This window comes from Saccopteryx bilineata, chromosome 2, assembly GCF_036850765.1.
Source record: "Saccopteryx bilineata isolate mSacBil1 chromosome 2, mSacBil1_pri_phased_curated, whole genome shotgun sequence".
Taxonomy (NCBI): Eukaryota; Metazoa; Chordata; class Mammalia; order Chiroptera; family Emballonuridae; genus Saccopteryx; species Saccopteryx bilineata.
In genome coordinates this window covers 248,143,044-248,165,042 of record NC_089491.1, presented here as the reverse complement: position 1 = coordinate 248,165,042, position 21,999 = coordinate 248,143,044, and the positions used below count along the sequence as shown (strand labels likewise).

The window sequence follows — 21,999 nt, the reverse complement described above, 5'->3', positions numbered from 1 at the left end:
AGTGAAGGGCTCCTTTGGAGATGGAGGAGAGGCTGGCCCCACCTAGCACTTGGAAACGATGCAGGCTTAAGAGAAAGCCTAGTGCACTGTTCGTAAGTACGAGTTGTACATAAGTCAGATTTTGTAACTTGGGGACTTACTGTATTGTCTAAAAGTTTTGTCTTTCAAGGCTGTTTTTTCCTGGTTCTTTGGCTTTTTGGGAGAATGTATATATCTATATACAAGTATAGTTATATCTATAGAGCTAGATTTTTTTTAGGCGTATATATTTTTTTGCCTACACTTGATGTTATCAGGTTGCCAACTTCTTCAGTTCCAAGTTTGGGATATATGAGCCAAAAATAAAACCTAGGGAATTTATCACTGTGTCATTCCTCAGGACCTGGGGACCCTAGCTGGTGAACCTTCCTCTTCACCTTTCAGATTCTTATTTTATATTTTATGTAATGTCAGGGTTTTAGGTATAGTTAGTGGACGTATACAGAACACTATGGTTACCACATCTTCCTAGAAGTGGAAGTCTCAGGACCATGGATTTTTAACACTACCATACTACCTCATGCCTTTGTGGTAAGAACTAAATTAGGTTATGCGTTTAAATTAGAATAGTCACTGACACGTAATAGGATGCAAGAAACATGAACTTTTATTAACCTGGTGGGAACCAGTATGAGCTTGTATGGTCATCCCAGATCGTGTGGTGGTGGGGGCGATGGAAAGCTGAAGCAGACAGTGTAGCCAGAGCAGGCGCTGTGGCAGCATCCACTCTCGTCACAGTCACAGTGTCTTCAATGCTGATGGCCAGAGGGGTCCCAGCCATCCCCCACCTCATCACCCTTTTGCAGGAAGAGACTGTGCTAGGGGCATGGGAGTGACCCATGTTTTAGATCTGAGTCCAGTGGCTTCTGTCAGATCGGAACCTTCTTGGGCTGTGGGGATAAATTCCTGGCTCATCTGGTTAACCTGTTTTCTTTGTCCCTGTACCAGGAGATAATGGCACAAACCATGAAAAGGAGAGAGCGAAGAGACTGGAAAGCCCGGAGGTCAGTATACACTTCAGACAGCACCCCACTCTCACTGTGGGTCTGTGGTGTCACTGGCACTTTTTTTCCCTGGAGCTGCATGCATTCTTTTCCATTTGAGGATAATTGTTTAGTTTAGAACCTCTGGACCAGTAGCTCCTCGAGTGAGCATGTGATCTCTGCATTGGAGAACTCTGGGTCCTATTTGTGGTCCTGGTCCCACGAATGATAGGACCAGGTCCAAAGTTCTCCCAAATACATGCCACCTGTTAAGGTGACGACCTTTGGTTCTTTTATTTTTGTTTTCCAGCTATAAATATTTTATTTTATTTATTTATTATTCCTTTTTATTAGAGAAGAGAGAGAGAGGAAGAGATAGCGAGAACAGGGGGAGGAGCAGGAAGGATCAACTCCCATATGTGCCTTGACCAGGCAAGCCCAGGGTTTTGAACTGGCGACCTCAGTGTTCCAGGTCGACGCGCTTTTATCCACTGCGCCACCACAGGTCAGGCCAGCTATAAATATTTTTATTTGCAAGTTTTTACAAATGAGTTAGATGCCAGTTGTGTGAAACTTTTCATAGGAATAAAAGTATAAAAAGGAAACTAAATTATCCATAATTCCTCTTCATGGTACAGATTTAAAATTGAAGTACTCTAAAATACAAATGTTGGAATGGTTATTCTAGCTTGAGGTGAACATGAAGCTAGGCCCTGAGCTGGGAATTCCTTCTGCATCCAGTCCTTCAAGATCAGACAGCTGTGCCCTGCTGTTCCTTGTAGAAGGACAGTGTAAAACTATTTCAGGACATGTAAGGAAATAAAAAGAAATGTAACCTATTTTTACTAATGGGAAGAGAGTCTGGTTTGGCTCGATCTCCCTGAGTTATTCATACTTGCACATATTTTACATAATTATTATAAACACCTAATTTTGCATTTTACCACCTACTGTACCCTTTAGATAGTTCCTAACAGCCTTATGTGGCCATTCTCCTCCATTTTGAATTGTGTGTTACTTCAGTATTTTGCTAAAGATGCATAAGGCTGCAGTGAACGACCTTGCACACATAGCAAGTTTGGTCTTGCTTGTTCCTTTGAATTGTTGTCTTGGGATAATTTCTCAGAATTGGAGTTCTGGGATTGTGCCATTGTAATTCTTTCATTGCCACAAGTGGTTTGTATTTCTGTCACTCCCTTTCCAGCCTTATGCCTGTACACTCTGAGAAAGAGTCAGTAAGTGAAAAAAAAAAGATTCCTATGACTTTCTTTGTATTTACTTGAGTACTGTCAAGTTATAGCATTTTTTCCCAAATGTTTGGCATCCTGAACTACTTCCTGTTGAAGACCCACATTTTGTGTTGCACTTTGTTTTTTTACAGAAGAGACATCCTCTTTGAGTACGAGCAGTATGAATATCATGGGACGTCAGTAAGTATGGATCGGTAAAGTTCACCAAAGTTCTGACATGGGGGTCAGTGTCCTGAAACATGAGGAGGAATGACATAGGTTTTTTAGAGTCACAAAAGATCTGGTTTGAATCTGAGCCCCACAGCTTCCTGCTATATGACCTTGGGGAGGTGGTACAGCCTCTTTGAGCCTTAAATTTCTCCTCCTCCATTAAAGGAAGAGAACAGTCTTCATTTCAGAGGCAGTTGTTAGGATGACCCTTTCCATTTAGTATATGCTCAAAGAATGGCAGTGGTTATTTTTGTTCATCATCGTTTGTCATGAGGATGATGAGGTCCCTGACCTCCCGAATTCAGTGCCTCCCTTGAATATCACCAGGTGGCCCAGTGAAATGTGTAGTGGCCCCAGCACAGGACTGCACCTGGCTGTCCTCCCTTGCTGGATGAAGTGTGCATGGTAATGACTTTAGTTAGCAGATTATACAGTTCAGTTCACTTGAATTACTCTGTCTTCCTCAGGTTAGCCTAGAATCCATTCACAAAGCTGCTCAGACAGACCTCAATCTTCAGAGGTTCATTTGGGGCCCGGGCAGCTCGGGTCTGGCCTAGCTTTGTGGCCTGGCCCCATTGTTTGCCCCTTCTATGAGCATGGCTGCCTGTGGACTCTGGTTTCCCTTTTTCTTGCAGTCGGCCATGGTGATGTTTGACCTGGCATGGATGATGTCCAAGGATCTGAATGACATGCTGTGGTATGTAGCCTCTAGTCAAGGTCAGTGCCACATGTGGCATCCTTCTGGCAGCTCTGACCTCCCACATGAGGACAGAGTCTGGAGGAAAACGTCACCACGTGCACTTCCCTTGTCCCTACTGGGAACATTGGACGCAACCCCCTCTCTGGGAATGGCCCTGGTTTTCTTTCTAAGTGTAAGGCTTTCAGGGAAGCACACAAACTCTCAGAAGTAGAGGGGGCATAGCCTATGTAGAGGGTCAGACAGTGGGGCCTGTATATAGCTCCTCCCTTCCCACCCTACCACTGAGCCTTGCTGCCTGGAAAGTACAGGTAACAGAAGGAGCATGGGATTTGAACCAGGTAGCCGCTACTAGGCATCTTTGCAAACCTGGCACATAGTGAATTTTACTCAGGAAATATTGTCCTGCCACCTCTGAGTTTGCTTCAAGCAGAAGCTCTTGGCTCACTGGGGTGGAAAAGTCAGAAGCAGGTAGGGTTGGTCCCAGGGACACTACAGGTGACATTTTTCTGAAGAGGTCCCTGTGAGGTGGGATCATGCAGCACAGAGATGTAGTGGGTGCTTCAGTGACCTGGGCCTCTTTCGCCTCACTTTGTGCCCAGTATCCTCAGCTGTTTTCAGTTGTGGGCCTGGAGGGGCATCCTGAAGGACGCTGCCTGGAACTAGCAGATGGCATACAGTTCTGGCTGTGACCCCAGGGAGGCCAGGCCAGCTTAGATCTCTGTTATCCACAAAAGATAAGCTTAGAGAAGGAACTTTGGAGGGTTATTAAGGGGCCTAAATGTTACTCTGTGTCTCACCATTTTACACTGGAAGGACAGGGAGCCATGGACGTTGGCAAGGGTATACAGTTCTGTGGGTGTATCACAGAGAGAGGGTTAATGTGAGGGGCTCAGAGAGGTAGAGAGAGGCACCAAGGGCCCCCAGTCTCTGAGCATGGGTGTCTGCTGCTGTCCTGCACTGGCAGGATGAGGGCAGAGAGTGATAGGTGAGCCAGGATACAGAGAGTAGTGCCCTGCATCCTTGTCCTAGATCTCCCTCCTTGAGTACCAAAAGTTCCTGCAGTGGTGACACCAAACCAGGGACCCTGAGTCTTCGTGATCACCTGTCTAACCTGGAGAGAGGGGCTGCTTGTCAGTGTGGGCCTGGGTCTGGCCACAATGGCAGGATGCCCCTACCTGCCCTGCCCTGTTCACTGCTTCATTGCCCTCTTCTTCTAGGTGGGCCATCGTTGGACTAACAGACCAATGGGTACAAGACAGGATCACCCAGTAAGGATATATACTTGCTTGAGCTGATCAAGGTTGACCTGTGCTGTACCGATGTACACGGCCCGGCTGCAGCCTCAGTTTGCAGTGGGGAGATGGGTGGCAGCTTCACTGTAGAGCCCCATTGAGGCAAGGCTGGCATTGGGCCTGAGTCCTTGTCACCAAGGAAGGCCTTAGTACCAGGAACTATGGCAGAATAGCATGTGGCCTTATGTGGATGTTTCATCCACCCTTGGGGAGTCCAGCAGGTGGAGCTAGAGGTGAGAGGAGGGAGCCTAGTCTCTACTCCCTGGGTATTATATATTTGTGCTCTGTGCTGTGGGTATGGCTGAGCATAGAGGTGTGGCCATGCACAGTGGACCTGGGGCAGGAGAAGAAGGTGAGGACCCCAGAAGTCTTGCCAGGGAGGGTGAGTGCAATCTCAAAGGCAGAGGGAGGGCTGGCATGGATTGAACCCTTTTTTGTCTCTCAAGGGGCAGGGTTTAGTGTTTGCCACTGGAGTTGGACAGACAAGCTGAAAGGCCACCCCAGAATGCAGATACCAGGAAGAGGCAGAGTGTTAGTTCCCTTTCTCATCCCCATTCCTGTTGGCAGTCGAGTGGAGACCTGAGGGGAATCAAAAGGGCCTGAGTTTGTCACCTGGCACTGCCCCAGGCACAGCCACCTTGTACAGTTTGCAAAGGTCCTTATGACTTCTATTTTCTGCCAACCCCACCTGACCCAAGTCTGTCGTGTGGCCCAGAGAGTGGGAGGGTCCAGAGTTTCATAGGCCTGGGGCACTTCCTGGATCTATCATCTTGCCTCAGCCTGCCACTCTGCTGGGCCTCACTGTCCTTCCCTGTTAAGGTTAGCACGGGGTGTGTGCAACTCCAGGCAACGACCCTGGCCTGTGGCCTCCTCTCAGGTGAGACCACACTGTCACCATCCTGCTCAGTAGTCACCTTTAGTTAGACTTGGACTTGGGTCTGCCCTTTCCTATTGTGCTCAGAAGCATTTTGGGTGCCTGGTCCATACTCTCTGTTGTGAATCGCTGTCACTTATGGGGTATATCCACTTGACTGTGGCTGGTGGGCACGGCTGTGGCCTTCTGCAGTGCCCACTCTCAGGAGGCATTAAATAACTAATGACAGGGCAGCCCTCACCCAGGGGAGTATTCAGGGGATGTGAGAGAGGCCAGAGCTCACCCCTCCCAGCTCTCCTCTGCTCGCTCAGCCCTGCCACCCCCTTTGCCATGCATGGTTTCTACACAGAGGTGATGAGCTTCCTTAGTCCTGGAAAGAAAGCCTGCATGGTAGGCTGGCCCTGAGGGAGAAGAGAAGCTGAGGCAGGCTGCGTGTGAGGAGAGGAAGGAGCCCACCCAGGCCAGCAGTGCTTTCTTTCCAGGATGAAGTACGTGACCGATGTTGGCATCCTGCAGCGCCATGTGTCCCGGCACAACCACCGGGACGAGGATGAGGAGAATGCTCTCTCTGTGGACTGTATGCGCATTTCCTTCGAGTACGAGTATCCTTGTGGTTTAGGCTTTTGGGGTGCAGGCAGCACCCTGGCCCTCAGATACTTTGCTTTGTTGCACGCTGTTTTTCACCCTGCAGACCCTAGCCCACGTCCCCTGTATGTGGTGTGCTTGCAGGTTGTGCAGCTGTGGTTGCCATGTCTCCAGGATGGGCAGTAGAAAGGTAAGAGGCTTTAAGAAGAGTGGCTCCCTGTGTTCTGGGCTGAGCAAAGCACTGGGTACTGGTGAGCAGTCTCTGCCTCACCTTGTCAGTGTGGCTTTGGCTCCTAGACACTACAGCTGGTTTTAGAAGCATCACGTGTGTATTTAAAGCTCATTGTAGGCCTGGCACTAGGTGTATGCTGGTGAGGGCATGTGGGACTACCTCTTTGGTGAAGCCAGTTTAGTGACATTTGCAGACTCTGTCAGGAAAAAGTGAGCCAGCCTATGATTACAGATTATGGCATTTCATGAGGAACTAATGGGGTTTTGATGGAGTGGTCAGGGCAGTGGAACTACATTGCTCAGGACAGTCCTTGGAGAGGCCACTGCTCAGGTTGAGATTCAGTTATGCTCCATGGGAGGGAGAGCAGCTTGGGCAGAGGCTGTTGGCCATGCAAAGACTCTAAGGTGATCTCGAGGAGGGGGCTGGAGAGATAGGCAGGGTTCAGGAGTCAGAGGCCAGAGCAGGTGGTCCTGTGAACCCATAGTGGTGACTGAGTTCAGTTTTTGGTGTCCAAAAGGGCCCTGGTCTACTGATTTGATGATTTGAAATAAGGAGGCAGGATGGTGGGTTGGGTCAGACAGACCACAGCGGGGAGCATGAGGCATGCTGGGGTTGCTGCTAGGCGGTGGGTAGAGTAGTGGTGAGGATAGTGCCTTCCTTACCTTGGGCTGGGTGGGCTGCATGGGCTGGGTGGGCTGCGTTGGCTGGGTGGGTTTTGACAGGTCATGTGGGAGGTTCCCATGCCAAGTGTGGAAGTGGTGCTGGGTGCAGAGTGGCCGAATTCCTGAGAAGGGCCACAGTGCAGGAGCCAGACTTGTGACATCCAGGGACCAGGGCTTGCCTGTGGTGTGGGCAGAGAATGGTGGCCTTGGAGCTTAGCCCTCTGGAGGGACAGCAAAGAGGACAGAGCCTGCCGTGTGCCCAGTGGCCTGGGGGGTGGGTGTATTGACAAGAGCCTTGGCACTCTGATGCAGGCAGGGCCAGCCTGGCATCCTGCCCTTTACCCTCCTGTGTGAGAGAGGCCTTGGGTGTTGGGAACATCCTCACACACAGCCTCACTTCTGGCCCCATGAACAGTGAGGAGTGTATTCAGGGAGAGGGGTGAAGATGGGGGTTTTCCTGAGGGGGTCTTGGCAGGCAGATGGGTGGGAGGAAGGGCAGGGTCAGGTGGAGGACGCAGGGAGCCACAAGGCTCTCTATGACTACAGTACACAGGCTCTCAGAACCCCTTTACCTTAACTTCCCTTTCTGTCATATAGAGATAAGAGTGCACACCCACCACCTCAAACTCTATATGTGGCAAATTAAGCTAAGAAGGTCAAAGAGCTCCAGTTTACCCAGGTGATAATTGGTTGTGCCCTAGTGAGCAAGACAGGCCATCTGTTGGAGCATCAGAAGTGAGCTGTCACAGGGTGGGTGGGGCCCCAGGTCACTGCACTCCTTGACTCCGGCCCAGTCTCCGCCTGGTGCTCTATCAGCACTGGTCCCTCCACGACAGCCTGTGCAACACGTGCTACACTGCAGCCAGGTTCAAGTTGTGGTCTGTGCACGGGCAGAAACGGCTCCAGGAGTTCCTTGCAGACATGGGGTGAGTAACTGCCTTGTTCTGGACTCCCCCACCCTGCAGCCCTAAAGGAAAAGCTCCTCTCCTTTACTGTGACCACCTTGATCATAATTTTTAGCTGCTGCCTGTTTCTGCAATAAATTTCTCACTCTTGAGTTCCCAGAATGTCATCTGAAGGCCCCGGCCAGGATGTCACTTGTTTACAAACACTGGGACCCCTTGCAGGGTTCTCTCTGTCCTTGTGCATTCTCAATTTGAAGCCAGGCTGCTCCTGTGACTAGTGCTTATCATCTTTCCAGTCTCCCCCTGAAACAGGTGAAGCAAAAGTTTCAGTCCATGGACATTTCCTTGAAGGAGAATTTGCGGGAGATGATTGAAGAATCTGCGAATAAATATGGGTGAGCATGTTTTTCTGTATTGAGCTTCAGCTTTAACTACATTCCTAAAATAATGCAAAAAACAGGAATGCACAAATGAGCATGGCCTGTTGAGCCTTTCCTGAAGTTTTGAATTCTCTTTGGGTTAAAAACAGGGTTTTGTAAAGTGTCCAAAAGTCTTGAATCCTTAAATCCCGGGGCTGAGGTGTGGGTAGTTGAGGTTGACCCAGCATGTGTACCCCACTGGACACAGGAAATGAGCCTGAGAAGAGCCCACTGGGGCCAGGTTCAGGTGAGCTCTGCCCAACAAGATTCTCGAGCACTGCTGGAGGACCTGTGCCCGGCTGCTCCTGGCGTCCTGGGGCATGGGAGAGGACCACACACAACCCGGCCTGATAGCTGGTTATTGTTCTGCCCCCATGCATCTGAGTAGCTTTGGACAAGGCGCTCAGTGCTCCAGGTTATAGGCCTGTACATCAGACCTTCGAACCCTCTTCATTCTCTGACCAAAATAGCTGTGCTGCTATTAGGGGGAGGAGGGGGAGGAAATAGCCGCACATTTTGCTGTCCTGGTCTAGTGGTGAGAGCTCACCCACGACTTGAGGGCACTCCCCTGTGCACACAGGGTGACAGCCATGTTGTTCCCCCTGTTGCAGGATGAAGGACATGCGCGTGCAGACCTTCAGCATTCATTTTGGCTTCAAGCATAAGTTCCTGGCCAGTGACGTGGTCTTTGCTACCATGTCACTGATGGAGAACCCTGAGAATGATGGCTCAGGGACAGATAACTTCATCCAGGCTCTGGACAGTCTCTCCAGGTAGTGGATGTGGTCAGGGCCTCCAGCCCCTCGTGCCACCTCTTGCCCTTAACCTCACACTGCCCAGGGAAACAGGTCTCAGGGGCCCCTGGGATGTGGGGGTGACTGTGGCCTGCAGAAACTGCTCAGGTGCTAATTGGAATCAGAGTGCACCAGTGGTGGGCCAGTGGGGTGTGCACGTGACACATTTCCTGCCCATCTTCAGTATATGTCACTTTTCCTTGACATCCCTTTATCTCTTCTTTTTTCCTTTTGATTTCTAAAATTTTCTTTTTACTTCTTAAGGCATTATTTGTGATAGTTATTCATTCTTATGTTCTAGTTTAGTCTTCATTTCTTATTCTTCATCTTTTCTAATTTTTTTCTTATTATACTTCCTGAGATGTCTTACATTATTTTTTAATGTCTTTTACTTGGTTTGAAATAGGTTGTAGCATTACAGTTTGATCATTTGTGGGCATGTCTTTCTCATGTACTGATTGCCAATAGGGAGGCTATCCTCCTTAGTCTCTTTTTTCTAATAGTTACTTTGAGAGGAGTTGGCCTTGATACTCATCTGTTGCTCATTTTCTTTATGGATTTAGTTAGGCTAGCTTTATAGAAGGAGGCATGATTTAGAGACCTTTCTTGCTTCAGAGAGCTGCCACTCTGTTGCTTTTGTGCAGTGCTAAATAATGTAGGGACCTGCTTTCTGGGGTTTCCTGGTCCTGTTCCTTAACATGCTTTTTAAAAACAGCTCTACTGAGGTCTGTAATTCACACATCATATAGTTCACCTATTAAAGTATACAGTTTAGCCTGACCGGGCGGTGGCGCAGTAGATAGAGCGTCGGGACTGGGATTCAGAAGACCCAGGTTCGAGACCCCGAGGTCACCAGCTTGAGTGAGGGCTCATCTGGTTTGAGCAAAAGCTCACCAGCTTGAGCCCAAGGTCGCTGGCTCGAGCAAGGGGTTACTCGGTCTGCTGAAGGCCCACAGTCAAGGCACGTATGAGAAGGCAATCATTGAACAATTAAGGTGTTGCAATGAGCAACGAAAAACTAATGATTGATGCTTCTCATCCCTCTGTTCCTGTCTGTCTATCCCTCTCTCTGACTCTCTGTCTCTGAAAAAAAAAAAGTATTCGGTTTAGCCTGACCAGGCGGTGGTGCAGTGGTGCAGTGGATAGAGCATCAGACTGGGACACGGAGGACCCAGGTTCGAAACCCCGAGGTCGCCCGTTTGAGCATGGGCTCATCTGGTTTGAGCAAGGCTCACCAGCTTGAACCCAAGGTCGCTGGCTTGAGCAAGGGGTCACTTGGTCTGCTGTAGCCTCCCAGATAAGGCACATATGAGAAAGCAATCACTGAGAAACTAAGGAGCCACAACAAAGGATTGATGCTTCTCATCTCTCTCCCTTCCAATCTGTCTGTTCCTCTCTCTGTCAAAATAAATAAATAAATAAAATAAAAATAAAGTATACAGTTTAGTGGATTTTAATATGTTCATAAGGTTGTGCAAACATTATCACTATCTAATTTGAGAATGTTTTTATTGGCCCCCAAAAAACCCTGCTCCCCTTAGCCATCACCTTCCACAGATTCCCCATCTCTCTCAGCCATAGACAACCACTCCTGGGCATATCTCCAAAGGAAGTGAAAATATATGTCTACACAGCTTATATATGTATGTTTATGACAGTATTATTCATAATAGTTAAAAGGTAGAAACTACCCAAATGTCCATTAACTGGTGAAGGGATTAGTAAAATGTGGTATATTCCTATAATAGAAAATGATTTGTAATAGAAAGGAAGGAAATTGTGACCCATGCTACAAGATGGATGAACCTTGAAAATGTTATTCTAAGTGAAAGAAGCCAGTGTATATTGTCTGATTCAAATGATGTGAGTTGTTCAGAATAGCAAATCCATGGAGACAGAAAGTAGCTTTGTGGCAATTTTTCCCCCCACTGGTTTGAGAGAGAGGGAGAGAGAAGCATCAACTCACTGTTGTACTTAGTTGCTCCATTTATAATTGTGCACTCATTGATTGCTTCTCATATGTGCCCTGACTGGAGATCGCACCTGTGACCTCAGGGTGCCAGGACGATGCTTTATCCACTGAACCACCCAGCCAGAGCTGTAGCAAATTAAAAAAAATATTTTTTGATTGATTTTAGAGACAGAGGGAAAAAAAGAGAGGGAAACGTCAGTTTGTTGTTCCACTTATTTTATGCATTTATCAGTTGATTCTTGTGCCCTGACTGGGGATCGAACCCTCAACCTTGGCATATTGGGACAATAGTCTAACCAACTGAGCTACCCAGTCAGGGCCTGCAGCAAATTTTGACTATTCTGGGTTCCTTGGAATTCCATGAATTTTAGGATCAGCTTGTTATTTCTGCAGAGAAGTCAGATTGTGTTGAACCTATAGATCAATTTGAAGACTGTTGCTATCTTTTTTTTATTTAGAAAATTAAATTTAACAAGGTGAGGGTATTGCTATCTTAATGATTTCAAGTCTTCCAACCCATGAACAGGTTTTGTAATTCTTTTTAGAATAAACTTTGCTCTTCTGTTGTTAAATTTATCCCTGAATATTTTATTCTTTTTCATGCTATCATAAATGGACTTACTTTCTTTATTTTTTGTTTGCCCATTGCTACTGCATAGAAAAACAATTGATTTTTGCATGTTGTTCTTGTATTCTGCAATGTTGCTTAACTTCTTTATTAGTTCCAATAGTTTTTTAGTGGAATCCTTAGGATTTTCTGTAAGCAAGGTCAGGTGATCTACAAATAGAGAAAGGTTTACTTCTTCCTTTCCAATTTAACTGGCTTTTATTTATTTCATTTTCTTGCCTGATTGCCCTGGCTAGTACCTTCACTAAATCCCCATGTGTTTTGTTTTTGTTTTTGTTTTTATAGAGACAGAGAGAGAGTCAGAGAGAGGGATAGACAGGGACAGACAGACAGGAATGGAGAGAGATGAGAAGCATCAATCATTAGTTTTTCATTGCGCGTTGCAACACCTTAGTTGTTCATTGATTGCTTTCTCATATGTGCCTTGACCGCGGGCCTTCAGCAGACCGAGTAACCCCTTGCTGGAGCCAGCGACCTTGGGTTCAAGCTGGTGGGTTTCTTCTCAAACCAGATGAGCCCGCACTCAAGCTGGCAACCTCGGGGTCTCGAACCCGGGTCCTCTGCATCCCAGTCCGACGCTCTATCCACTGCGCCACCGCCTGGTCAGGCCCCATGTGTTTTTATCTGTAGCTTATTTCCTTTTTTGTATTGTCCCTATCTTGCTCAACTTTGGTTCCATTCTCAGCAATTTCTCCATATGAGAGCCCAGTGTGGAAAGGACCTGTTGCAGTCAGGTGCAACTCCCAGGGGCTAGACTGCTCCTACCCCCTAATCTTTACCATACCCCTTGTACTTTAACAAGTTCCTTTACGCTTTTCTGCTTGGACAGGGCAGAACTCCTCATAGTGTTCCCCAGTTGCCTATAGTTTTCGTCATTCTTAAGTCTTATTGATTATTTGCTCCCTCCCACACTAACACTGATAATACATTAGTCGAGTGGCCAGTTGGTAGTCTGTTTCTACTGACTTATATTAGGGGGGTTGTGGTGTTTCTTCATTTTCTTGTGTTATAAATGTGGGTCTTGGGGCTTGGTTTGGATCAATTTGCTCTGTCTATTTGTATCTAGAAATATGAGGAAATTCAAAGACTAATGTGATCAACTGCTGCCTTCATCCCAGGATTGATGGGTCAGTTTTAGACATTGTCTGCTGACTTCCTGCTGTGACAAAAGAGCATTTTTCCCACCTTTGTGCTCCTTCCCCTCTGTTGTGACAGTCTGTCACTATTTTTAGCTTCTTTGTAACTTCAGATACTTATATCTTGTTCTATCAGGAGTGTTTCTTGTCCCACTTCTTTGTAATAAAAGGGTATCAGCATCCCCACTTTTCCCTCCCCCTTTCCTACCAGTTTCTGAAATCTATGCCTTTATATTTTCAAAATTGAGAACATTGAATCTTGAGTAAGAGACTAGAATGTGAATCATTTTGTTTGTTGGCTATAGATTGGTGTAAAACATGAAAATAAATAATGTTACTTCACTGTGCTATTGAAATATTTCAGAGTCAATAATGAACAGTGATTACATTATTTTTTGGTATAGTTCTTTGCTTTTCCTAGAGTTCTTAATTGCCTCTTGTATCATAATTAGTTTTTTCTCAGCTTTCCTTTCAGTGGGTCTTCCATGAGCCCCTTTTTTTCTAAGAGCCTAGGATTCTCTGTCTTTTGACTCACACTTAGACCTACAGCTCACTATGCCTCTGGGCCGCTGCCATCATGGATGACCTTTGACTGCCCCCCTGGAACCAGCATTTCTTAGGATTCTTTTCCTTTATCTATTTTTATTCCCTTATTTTGCTAGAGCACAATTCTTGAGTAACTTTTTTTTTTTAAAGGACAGACAGGAACAGATAGGGACAGACAGGAAGGGAGAGAGATGAGAAGCATCAGTTCTTTGTTGTGGCTTCTTAGTCTCCTTAGTTGTTCGCTGATTGCTTTCTCTTTCTCATAATTGCCTTGATGGGGGTGGGGGGGTAGGGGGACTTGGTTATAGCAGAGCAAGTGACCCCTTGCTCAAGCCAGCGACCTCGATCTTAAGCCAGTGACCACGGGATCATGTCTATGGTACCACGCTCAAGCCAGCGACCCCGTGCTCAAGCTGGTGAACCCCCATTCAAGTCGGATGAGCCCGCACTCAAGCTAAGGTTTTGAACCTGGGTCCTCCACATCCCAGTTCGACGCTCTATCCACTGTGCCGCCACCTGGTCAAGCTTGAGTAACTTTTAAAGAAAGAGTATATCTGAGGTATAAAAGTTCTGAGTGCTTGCATATCTGACAATATTTATTCTACTCTCATCTAATTGCCAGTTTAGTATAGAATTTGGGCCTGACTAGGCAGTGGCACAGTGGATAGAGTGTCAGACTGGGACACGGAGGACACTCTATCAGGTTCAAAACCCTGGTCCCCGGCTTAGTTTGAGCTTGTCCGGCTTGAGCGCCGGGTTGCTGGCTTGAACGCGGGATCATAGACATGACCCCATGGTCGCTGGCTTGAGCCCAAAGGTCTCTGGCTTGAAGCCCAAGGTAACTGGCTTGAACCCAAGGTTGCTGACTTGAGCAAGGGGCCACTCATTCTGCTGTAGCGCCGGGTCAAGGCACATATGAGAAAGCAGTCAATGAACAACTAAGATACTGCAAGGAAGAATTGATGCTTCTCATCTCTCTCCCTTGTGTGTCTGTCCCTATCTGTCCCTCTCTCTGCCTCCCTCTTTGTCTCTGCCCCCCCCCAAAAAAAAAAGAATTTGAGGTGGAAGGTAATGTCTTATTGACTAGATTCCATTGCTCCTCTGTCTTCTAGCAGCCAGTGGTGCTAATGAGAAGTCTTAGCCATGGTTCTGTTTTTTTTTTTGTAAATGTGTCCCTACCCCACCTGTAGAAGCTTCAGTGTTCTAGAATTTCACAGTGATGTGTCTAGAGTGGATCTTGTTTTATGTGTTATATTCAATTCTCATAAGCCCTTTCAATTCGAGGCTCTATGTCTTTAAGCTTGAGAATGCTTTTGTGCTATTTCTTTACTACTCCCCCACCCCGCCACATACGTCAGGTTTTTTTTTGTGTTTTTTTTTTCCCATTTTTCTGAAGCTGGAAATGGGGAGGCAGTCAGACAGACTCCCTCATGCGCCCGACCGGGATCCACCCGGCATGCCCACCAGGGGGCGATGCTTTGCCCCTCTGGGGCATCTCTCTGTTGTGTACAGAGCCACTCTAGCGCCTGAGACCGAGGCCACAGAGCCATCCCCAGCGCCCAGGCCATCTTTGCTCCAATGGAGCCTTGGCTGTGGGAGGGAAAGAGAGAGACAGAGAGGAAGGAGAGGGGGAGGGGTGGAGAAGCAAATGGGCGCCTCTCCTGTGTGCCCTGGCCGGGAATCGAACCCGGGACTCCTGCACGCTGGGCCGACGCTCTACCGCTGAGCCAACCGGCCAGGACCTACGTCAGTTTTTTATTTTCTTACCAGACTTCCTAGAATAATGCTCTATCCCTTACATTTGTCTTATATTTTTATGTCTTGGTATTGTTATTGATGTTAAGGAAGCTTTTCTTGACTCTATCCTCTTGCCTTTGAAAGAGAACTTCTTTTTTTGCAGTTATTTTACTTTCCACAAACACTTCCTAGTTTCAGATGGTTCTGTTTCCTCTGGGGTAATTTTTTGAGAATCCAGGTGTTCTCAAATGGCTGGTGGTTCTTCGCATTCAGGAGCAGGGTGTGGAGCCCTGGGTCTGTGGGCACAACCTGCTAGCCAGGAGTCATTTCATGTTGATGGGTGAGGAGCCAGAGTGGTACTTGGGGAACCTTAACTTCTGAGTACAGAGACTTTGCTTGAGGTCCTCACTTCTCTATGAGGATTCATTTTAATGTACTCAGAGAAAAACCCTCCTTTTGTGGGGAAGGGTAAAAACCAAGCTGGGCCTGGTCTTCCCCCACTGTTGGCTTTTAGTCTTCTGCCTTCTGATGCCAGCACTCCTTCCTACTTCTCACGTTCGTCACCGTGGGTTTGTACGTTGTTAATTCCTTCATTCCACGTGAAAGGGAACTCAGGAGAGTGAGAAATCAACTGTCATCCCCATATCCCCTCCTGACCCAGGAACCAAGCATTTTGTTTGACCCTGTGCCAAAGTCACAGCGTGCCTGCTGTCTTACAGGGGTAACCTGGACAAGTTATATCATGGCCTGGAGCTTGCCAAGAAACAGCTGCTTGCTACGCAGCAGACCATCGCCAGCTGCCTCTGCACCAACCTCGTCATCTCCCAGGGGCCTTTCCTCTACTGCTCCCTCATGGAGGTCAGGCTTCCTGGGACTATGGGCGAGCACTGGGCCATATCTGCTGGTGACCTCGTCTGACTGTCTTCTCCCTGCAGGGAACTCCAGACGTTGTGCTGTTCTCCAAGCCAGCGTCCCTGAGTCTGCTCAGCAGACACCTGCTCAAGTCCTTTGTGTATTCGGTGAGGAGCTAGGTGGGTGGGTGGGTGCCAGTGTCTGTTCATAAGGGGCAGGGTCTGGGCAAGCCCCTCCCTTTCTCTAAGCTGTGTTTGTTTTTTCAGCTGATCCCTAGGAACTTCCTGATTCCCACAAGCTCTGATTTTGTCACTGGCCAACCTGGTCAGTCAGACAAGTAGGGAAGGGCCTCACAGAGCATGTGGGACTAGGGTTTTGTTCCGCTGCTTTAGATCAGGGAAAGAGGTTGGTTGGCGCAGACTTGCTTCCCAGCAAAAGTTTTTTTTTATGGGCTGACTTCCCTTTTCTGTGTGTAGTTCTGTCTTCCCTTGGCCTAACACCCTTCTTTTTCTTGGTCTGGGACACCAGCCCTCACTCAAGCTGGCATTGGGGCAGGGACCCTACCCTGATAATGTGAGCTCTTTCACAGGTGTGGTCAAGGAAAAGATGATCTGTACATTGCAGCAACCAGTCTGCTCCCACGATGAGGGTTCATTCACTCTGGGGGCTACTTTAGAGAAATGTAGAATACAAGGTTGAGATTATCTTATACCACTGAACTGACCAATAAAATTACTTGAAGACAGTCAATTAACGACAAAAGATATGGTAGGAACAAATCATGAATTCTGAACTCCTCTAGGCTGTGTTTAAGTCTCAGCTTCTTCATTTACCAGTTGTATAAGGTGTGAGGTCTATTATTTGACATGAGCCTCAGTTTCCCCATCTGTAGAATGAGAGAGTGAATGCCTACTTCACAGGGCCACTCATTTATTAGACAGTTATGAAGCATCCACTACCCCCAGGGCTCTGATGTTGTAGGATGACCAACCATGCAGTTTCACATCCCAGAACGCCCCTCAGGCCGGGACAGACTAGGATAGTTGGTCACCTTTCTTGTGGCGTGTGGGTGTAATGGACACAGCAGTGAAATAAACACTTGTGTCCCCATGTTGAGGAAGCATACATACTAGCGAGAGGGACAAGGAATGAGTACATGCAGTGTCAGGTGGGGGCACTCGCCGTGGGGGGGGATGAAGCATGATGAGGGAGAAAGACTTAGTTGGGGAGGGCCTCCTGGGGGAGGTGATAACTGTCAGGACCTAAACAGGTGAGGGAGGGAATAGCTAAGGGGCAGTGGGACCATGACCAGCAGCACCAAAGGAAGCCCCTTAGCTTCTGGTGAAATAGATCCCCCAAAGGCTTTTGGGGACTTGAGTGGTTGGCTCTGTCAAAGTCCTGAGTGCTGAGTGGGCACTCACCCTGTGGGACCATGACTGAGGGTGTGTTTTGCCTGCACAGACAAAGAACCGGCGCTGCAAGCTGCTGCCTTTGGTGATGGCTGCCCCACTGAATGTGGAGCAGGGCACAGTGACTATGGTGGGCATCCCTCCAGAAACCGACGGCTCGGACAGAAAGAAGTGAGCCTTGTTCTGCATGTCCTGGGAGCTTTGGGGCGGCACAGGTGGCATTGACTTGTGAGCCCTTTGCAATCAGGTTTAGTTTGCCCTTAAGGCCACACCAAGGATACCCTTCTCCATGAGGCAGGGCTATGAGGGCTTCGGTCCACGGGCAGCGGTTTATCCCTTCTGTTGGACATTATACTGTTTCCAGTTCTTTGTTATTGGTAACAAACCAGTGGGTTTGAAAACACACAGGCTCATCCTGCACTTCTCAGGAGCTTTTCCTATGTCTTCTATATGTCTCCGGGCCTCCCCAGGATCTCCAGCATGTGTTCTTGCCCTCCTCGTGCACCAGGGTTGGGTTTCCTCCTGCCACTCCTTCCAGACCTGGTGTTGGCCAGCAGGTAGGGCTGAGGGTCTCCCTGGTCCTCTGCTGCCCCTCCATGCTCTGCAAACTGGAGAACCTGGTGACTAATCCTGGGCTGCCTGTCATAGTCCTTAGGTGTCTGCCTCCCAGGCGCAATCAGTGCCCTGGAACTAGTGTTCTCAGCACATCCCATAAGGCGATCTTGGACAGACACTGAGTGCAGCGGGTAGCAGGAAGCTGCTTCCTGGTGGGGCAGCTTGGAAGACTAAGGACCAACTAGTGTCCTTTGCCCCTCATTTTTCCCAGATGGCCTTTGTTGGCCTCTGCCATGGTGGACACTCATTTTGGATCCAGCTCAATCCTAGCTCCACCGTCGTGAGCTTTGACCTACTATGTCTGCAAAGACCATTTAGTAGGAAGTTGTGAGAGACAATGGACTTTTTTTAAGACAAATGGTTCTATGTGTTCAGACTGCTCTCCAAAGCTTTTCTGTGGGTCTCCAACTCATGATCATGCAGGTCATAGCTAGCAAGGGACTCCTGACCTGGATTCCCAAGACAGCCAACAAGCACTTCCCCCGCGGGTCACAGCCACCTGCATCCTTCCTCCAACGGTCAGTTTGTCATTGTGTGTTGTGTGTGCAGCCATACTTAGTGTTAGCTCTGACTGATGTGCACAGTCCCTTGTGAGAGTTGCCATGGAAGCTTGAAGCACATGCCTCTCCTTTTCCTGTACTCCATGGTGGGTCCAAGAGCCCCTGCCCCCCAACTCTCTGTTATGAGCCCTTAGCTGCTGCCGCTCTGAACCCCCAGGGGATGGGTCCATGGCTGTCTTCCTGCCGCCCTGTGCTCTTAGCAGCTCAGAGTACTCCTGCCTCCTATCTTTGCTGGGCCAAGTTCCAGGCACGTGCCACAGCCTAGCCCTGCAACCTCCTCCCAGTCCTACCCTACTGTGTGTGACTGGGTCTCACCTGTGATCCCTGCCCCATTCCAGCACAGCCTCCACTGAGCCTCTGCCTCTCACCTGCCCCTGCTACCCGCACACTGCCGGGCATAAGGGAGGCTGCAGTCAGAACCCTTGGCATGAAGCCCTGGGGGGTACAGACATTCTCTCACCGAGCGCAGTGAAGGGTTCAGCTGGGTACAGGTGGGGAGCGGCAGTGAGAGGCAGTGACAGTCCCCTGAGTGGAGGTGAGGCCTCAGAGGGCGGTGGCCAAGGAGGAGCATGAGTGCTGATGGGTGGAACCAGCTACTGCGGAGGAGTCTGAGTCGACGCTGGTGTGTGTCCCAGAGGCGTGGGAAGGGTTCTTCATAGTGGCCAGGCCCCAATTGCCTCTTATGTGTTCACAGCTTTTTTGGGCGGGCATTTGAGAAGGCAGCGGAGAGCACCAACTCCCGGACACTGCATAACTATTTTGACCTCTCAGGTAAGGGTCTGTGCTGGCTGGCCTTGGAACCAGGGAAGCTGGCATCACCAGAGTATCCTGCCAGCAGCCCTCTCGTCCTGCTGGAACCAGTCCTGGGCCCGACTTCTCTAGGCAGCTCCGGAGCGCTGGTATGCCTCGGGCCCTGCACCTCCTATCTGGGCCCTGACAGGCTCCTGGGAGAGGGAACGGGTATTGCCCAGGTAGTCATAAGCTTGGCCCTTGAGAACACTTCACCAATGAGCCTGGAGGACTGGCCACCAGAGCCTCCAGGGCCCAGCCTTACCCATAGGGTTACTAGTCCCTTCTGTGGGTTATAGAAATAACAAGGCCTAAGCTCTCAGGGCTTCTGATCAAGATAGTGACAGAGGTAAATATGGTATTCACATCCTCTGATGACCATATCAGAGTTACAACTAACCTACAGAACAGCCATCATTGAGAACCACCTGAAGTATAGCTGAACAGAAGTATGATAACTCAAGATATGAAGAAGTCACATGGAGACTGGTAGAAGGGATGGAGACATGGAATGGGCTGGTCCCACACCCACCTTTGGTGGTTAAAATTCAGGAGAAATACTTTGGCTGTTGAGGTTTCCCCTGAGGAGCTAGTCCCAGCCCCACACCAGACTTCCCAGCCCAGGGTTCCAGTACCAGGAAGAGAAGTCCCCATAACTTCTGGCTGCAAAACCAGCGGAGATTGTAGCTGAGTGAGACGGAAGGCTGCTGGAGTCCCAGGGGTTCTTAAAGAGGGGCCAAGTATGGAGTTATTTGGATTCAACTGTTCTGAGCTCCAGTGCTGAGGCAGCAGCTCCAAAGGTGCCAGAGACATTCAGAAAGAATCTGAATTGTCTGCCTTCATGGTTATGATTGGAGAGGCAACTTTTTCTCAGACAGAAGTGCTGGCAGAAGCCATTGTTCCTTTTCTTAGCCCTCCTGCAGGTTCAGGCAGGTGCCATATCTGAATTCCCATCAACCTGGCTAACACCTTTCATCCTGCCCTGGGATTCCCTGAGACTCTGCCCCACCCAAATTGCAGGCCCACCTAAGCCACTTAGATGGAGTTTCAGCCAGCCTTGGCTCATGCTTTCCTAAAATCTCTCAAAGCCTGACCTGTGGTGGTGCAGTGGATAAAGCATCGACCTGGAAATGCTGAGGTCGCCGGTTCGAAACCCTGGGCTTGCCTGGTCAAGGCACATATGGGAGTTGATGCTTCCAGCTCCTCCCCCCTTCTCTCTACCTCTCTCTCTCCTCTCTAAAAATGAATAAATAAAAAATAAAAAAAATTTTTAAAAAAACCTCTCAAAGGTTAAACACCAAACAAGCAGTATCTGGCCTTGGCTTGCCTCATACCTCTTACTAAAGCAGCCCCAGCCCAGCACTAGTGGCATCCAGCCCCAGTTCATGGCTTGGTCTCCCCCAGGCACCTCTAAGCTCAGCACAAGTGGCAGCAATCTGCAGATCACTTCGTAGCTCATGCAAGGTGGCTTCAGGCAGGGCACAGGCAGCAGCTTACCTTGGCCTGCACCTCCCAGGAGTACCCAGAGCCAGTGCATCCAGTGGACAGCTTTATACCACATTAGAGCACCACCCAACCACCTCCATGAGCAACACACTGAAGGGGTGGACTTGGGCACTAGAGGCCGATTGAAACAAGTCCTGCTTCATGCAGTATGCCTCTGCATAGCAGATCCTCTACTATAGTTGCAGCAACAAATGCAGGGAGGAAACCAAAATGAGGAAAGAGGAAGGAATTGAAAACTTTTTGAAAAAATAAAAGTTTCTGAACTTGATGAAGGAAATAGACACATGTCCAGAAAGTGCAAAGTCCCAAAGAAGATAAATTCAAAGAGACCCACACTAAGACATAATTAAAGTGGCAAAGGTTAAAGACAAAGAGAATATTTTTTTATTCTTTTTTATTTTTCCAAAGTTAGAAGCTGTGAAGCAGTCAGACTCCTACATGCGTCCAACTGGGATCCACCTGGCTTGCCCACCAGGGGGTGATGTTTGGTGCCTCTGGGGTGTCGCTCTTCTGCAACCGGAGCCATTCTAGCGCCTGAGGCGGAGGCCATGGAGCCATCCTCCATGCCCAGGCCAACCTTGCTCCAATGGAGCCTTGGCAGTAGGAGGGGAAGAGAGACAAAGGAGAGAGGGAAGGGTAGAGAAGCAGATGGGCGCTTCTCCTGTGTGCCCTGGCCAGGAATCGAACCCAGGACTTCCACATGCCAGGCCAATGCTCTACCACTGAGCCAACCGGCCAGGGTCGACAAAGAGAATCTTAAAAGCAGCAAGAGAAAAGCAGTTAGTTACCTATAAGGGAGCTCAGTTGATTTTCAACAGGAACTTAAACTTTTCAGACCAGAAAGGAGTGGCAAGAAACACTCAGTGATGAAAAGCAAGGACCTACAGCCAAGATTACTCAGTAAAGCTATCATTAGAGTTGAAGGAGAGATAAAGAACTTCCCATACAAGAAAAAGCTAAAGGAGTTTATTACCACCAAACTAGTATTAAAAGAAATGTTAAAGGGTTTTTAAGAAGCTGAAGAAGGGAAAAAAAGATTAAAAATATGAATAATAAAATGGCAATATATACATATCTATCAACCATTACAGTGTTCAAATCTCTTCCAATAGGGCACCAGCCAGATTGGATTAGGGCCAACTCTAACTGCCTTGTTAAAAACCCCATTCCAAATATAGTCACATTCTCAGATGTTGGGGTTCGGCCTTCAGCATACAAATTCAAGGAGAATATACTTTAGCCGGTAGCACCCATCTCAGAAAGGATGTTTTCTTACATCACCACCTGACTCCTTAATGACGGTC

At 48.4% G+C, this 21,999-nt stretch overlaps 1 protein-coding gene across 2 annotated transcripts in view; it reads left to right on the top strand.

Annotated features, from left to right (window-relative positions):
* Window positions 1–21,999, top strand: part of CDC45 (cell division cycle 45) — a 28,420-nt gene that overhangs the window by 4,160 nt on the left and 2,261 nt on the right. The window contains exons 6-17 of one of the 2 annotated variants that reach the window (XM_066255005.1): window positions 988–1,043; window positions 2,404–2,452; window positions 3,118–3,179; window positions 4,400–4,450; window positions 5,831–5,950; window positions 7,622–7,753; window positions 8,029–8,127; window positions 8,763–8,924; window positions 15,684–15,822; window positions 15,900–15,983; window positions 17,278–17,396; window positions 19,095–19,171. In XM_066255005.1, coding sequence (XP_066111102.1) covers window positions 988–1,043; window positions 2,404–2,452; window positions 3,118–3,179; window positions 4,400–4,450; window positions 5,831–5,950; window positions 7,622–7,753; window positions 8,029–8,127; window positions 8,763–8,924; window positions 15,684–15,822; window positions 15,900–15,983; window positions 17,278–17,396; window positions 19,095–19,171 — 1,150 coding nt within the window. The remainder of the gene's footprint in view (window positions 1–987; window positions 1,044–2,403; window positions 2,453–3,117; window positions 3,180–4,399; window positions 4,451–5,830; window positions 5,951–7,621; window positions 7,754–8,028; window positions 8,128–8,762; window positions 8,925–15,683; window positions 15,823–15,899; window positions 15,984–17,277; window positions 17,397–19,094; window positions 19,172–21,999) is intronic. The other variant, XM_066255006.1, reaches the window with a different exon arrangement.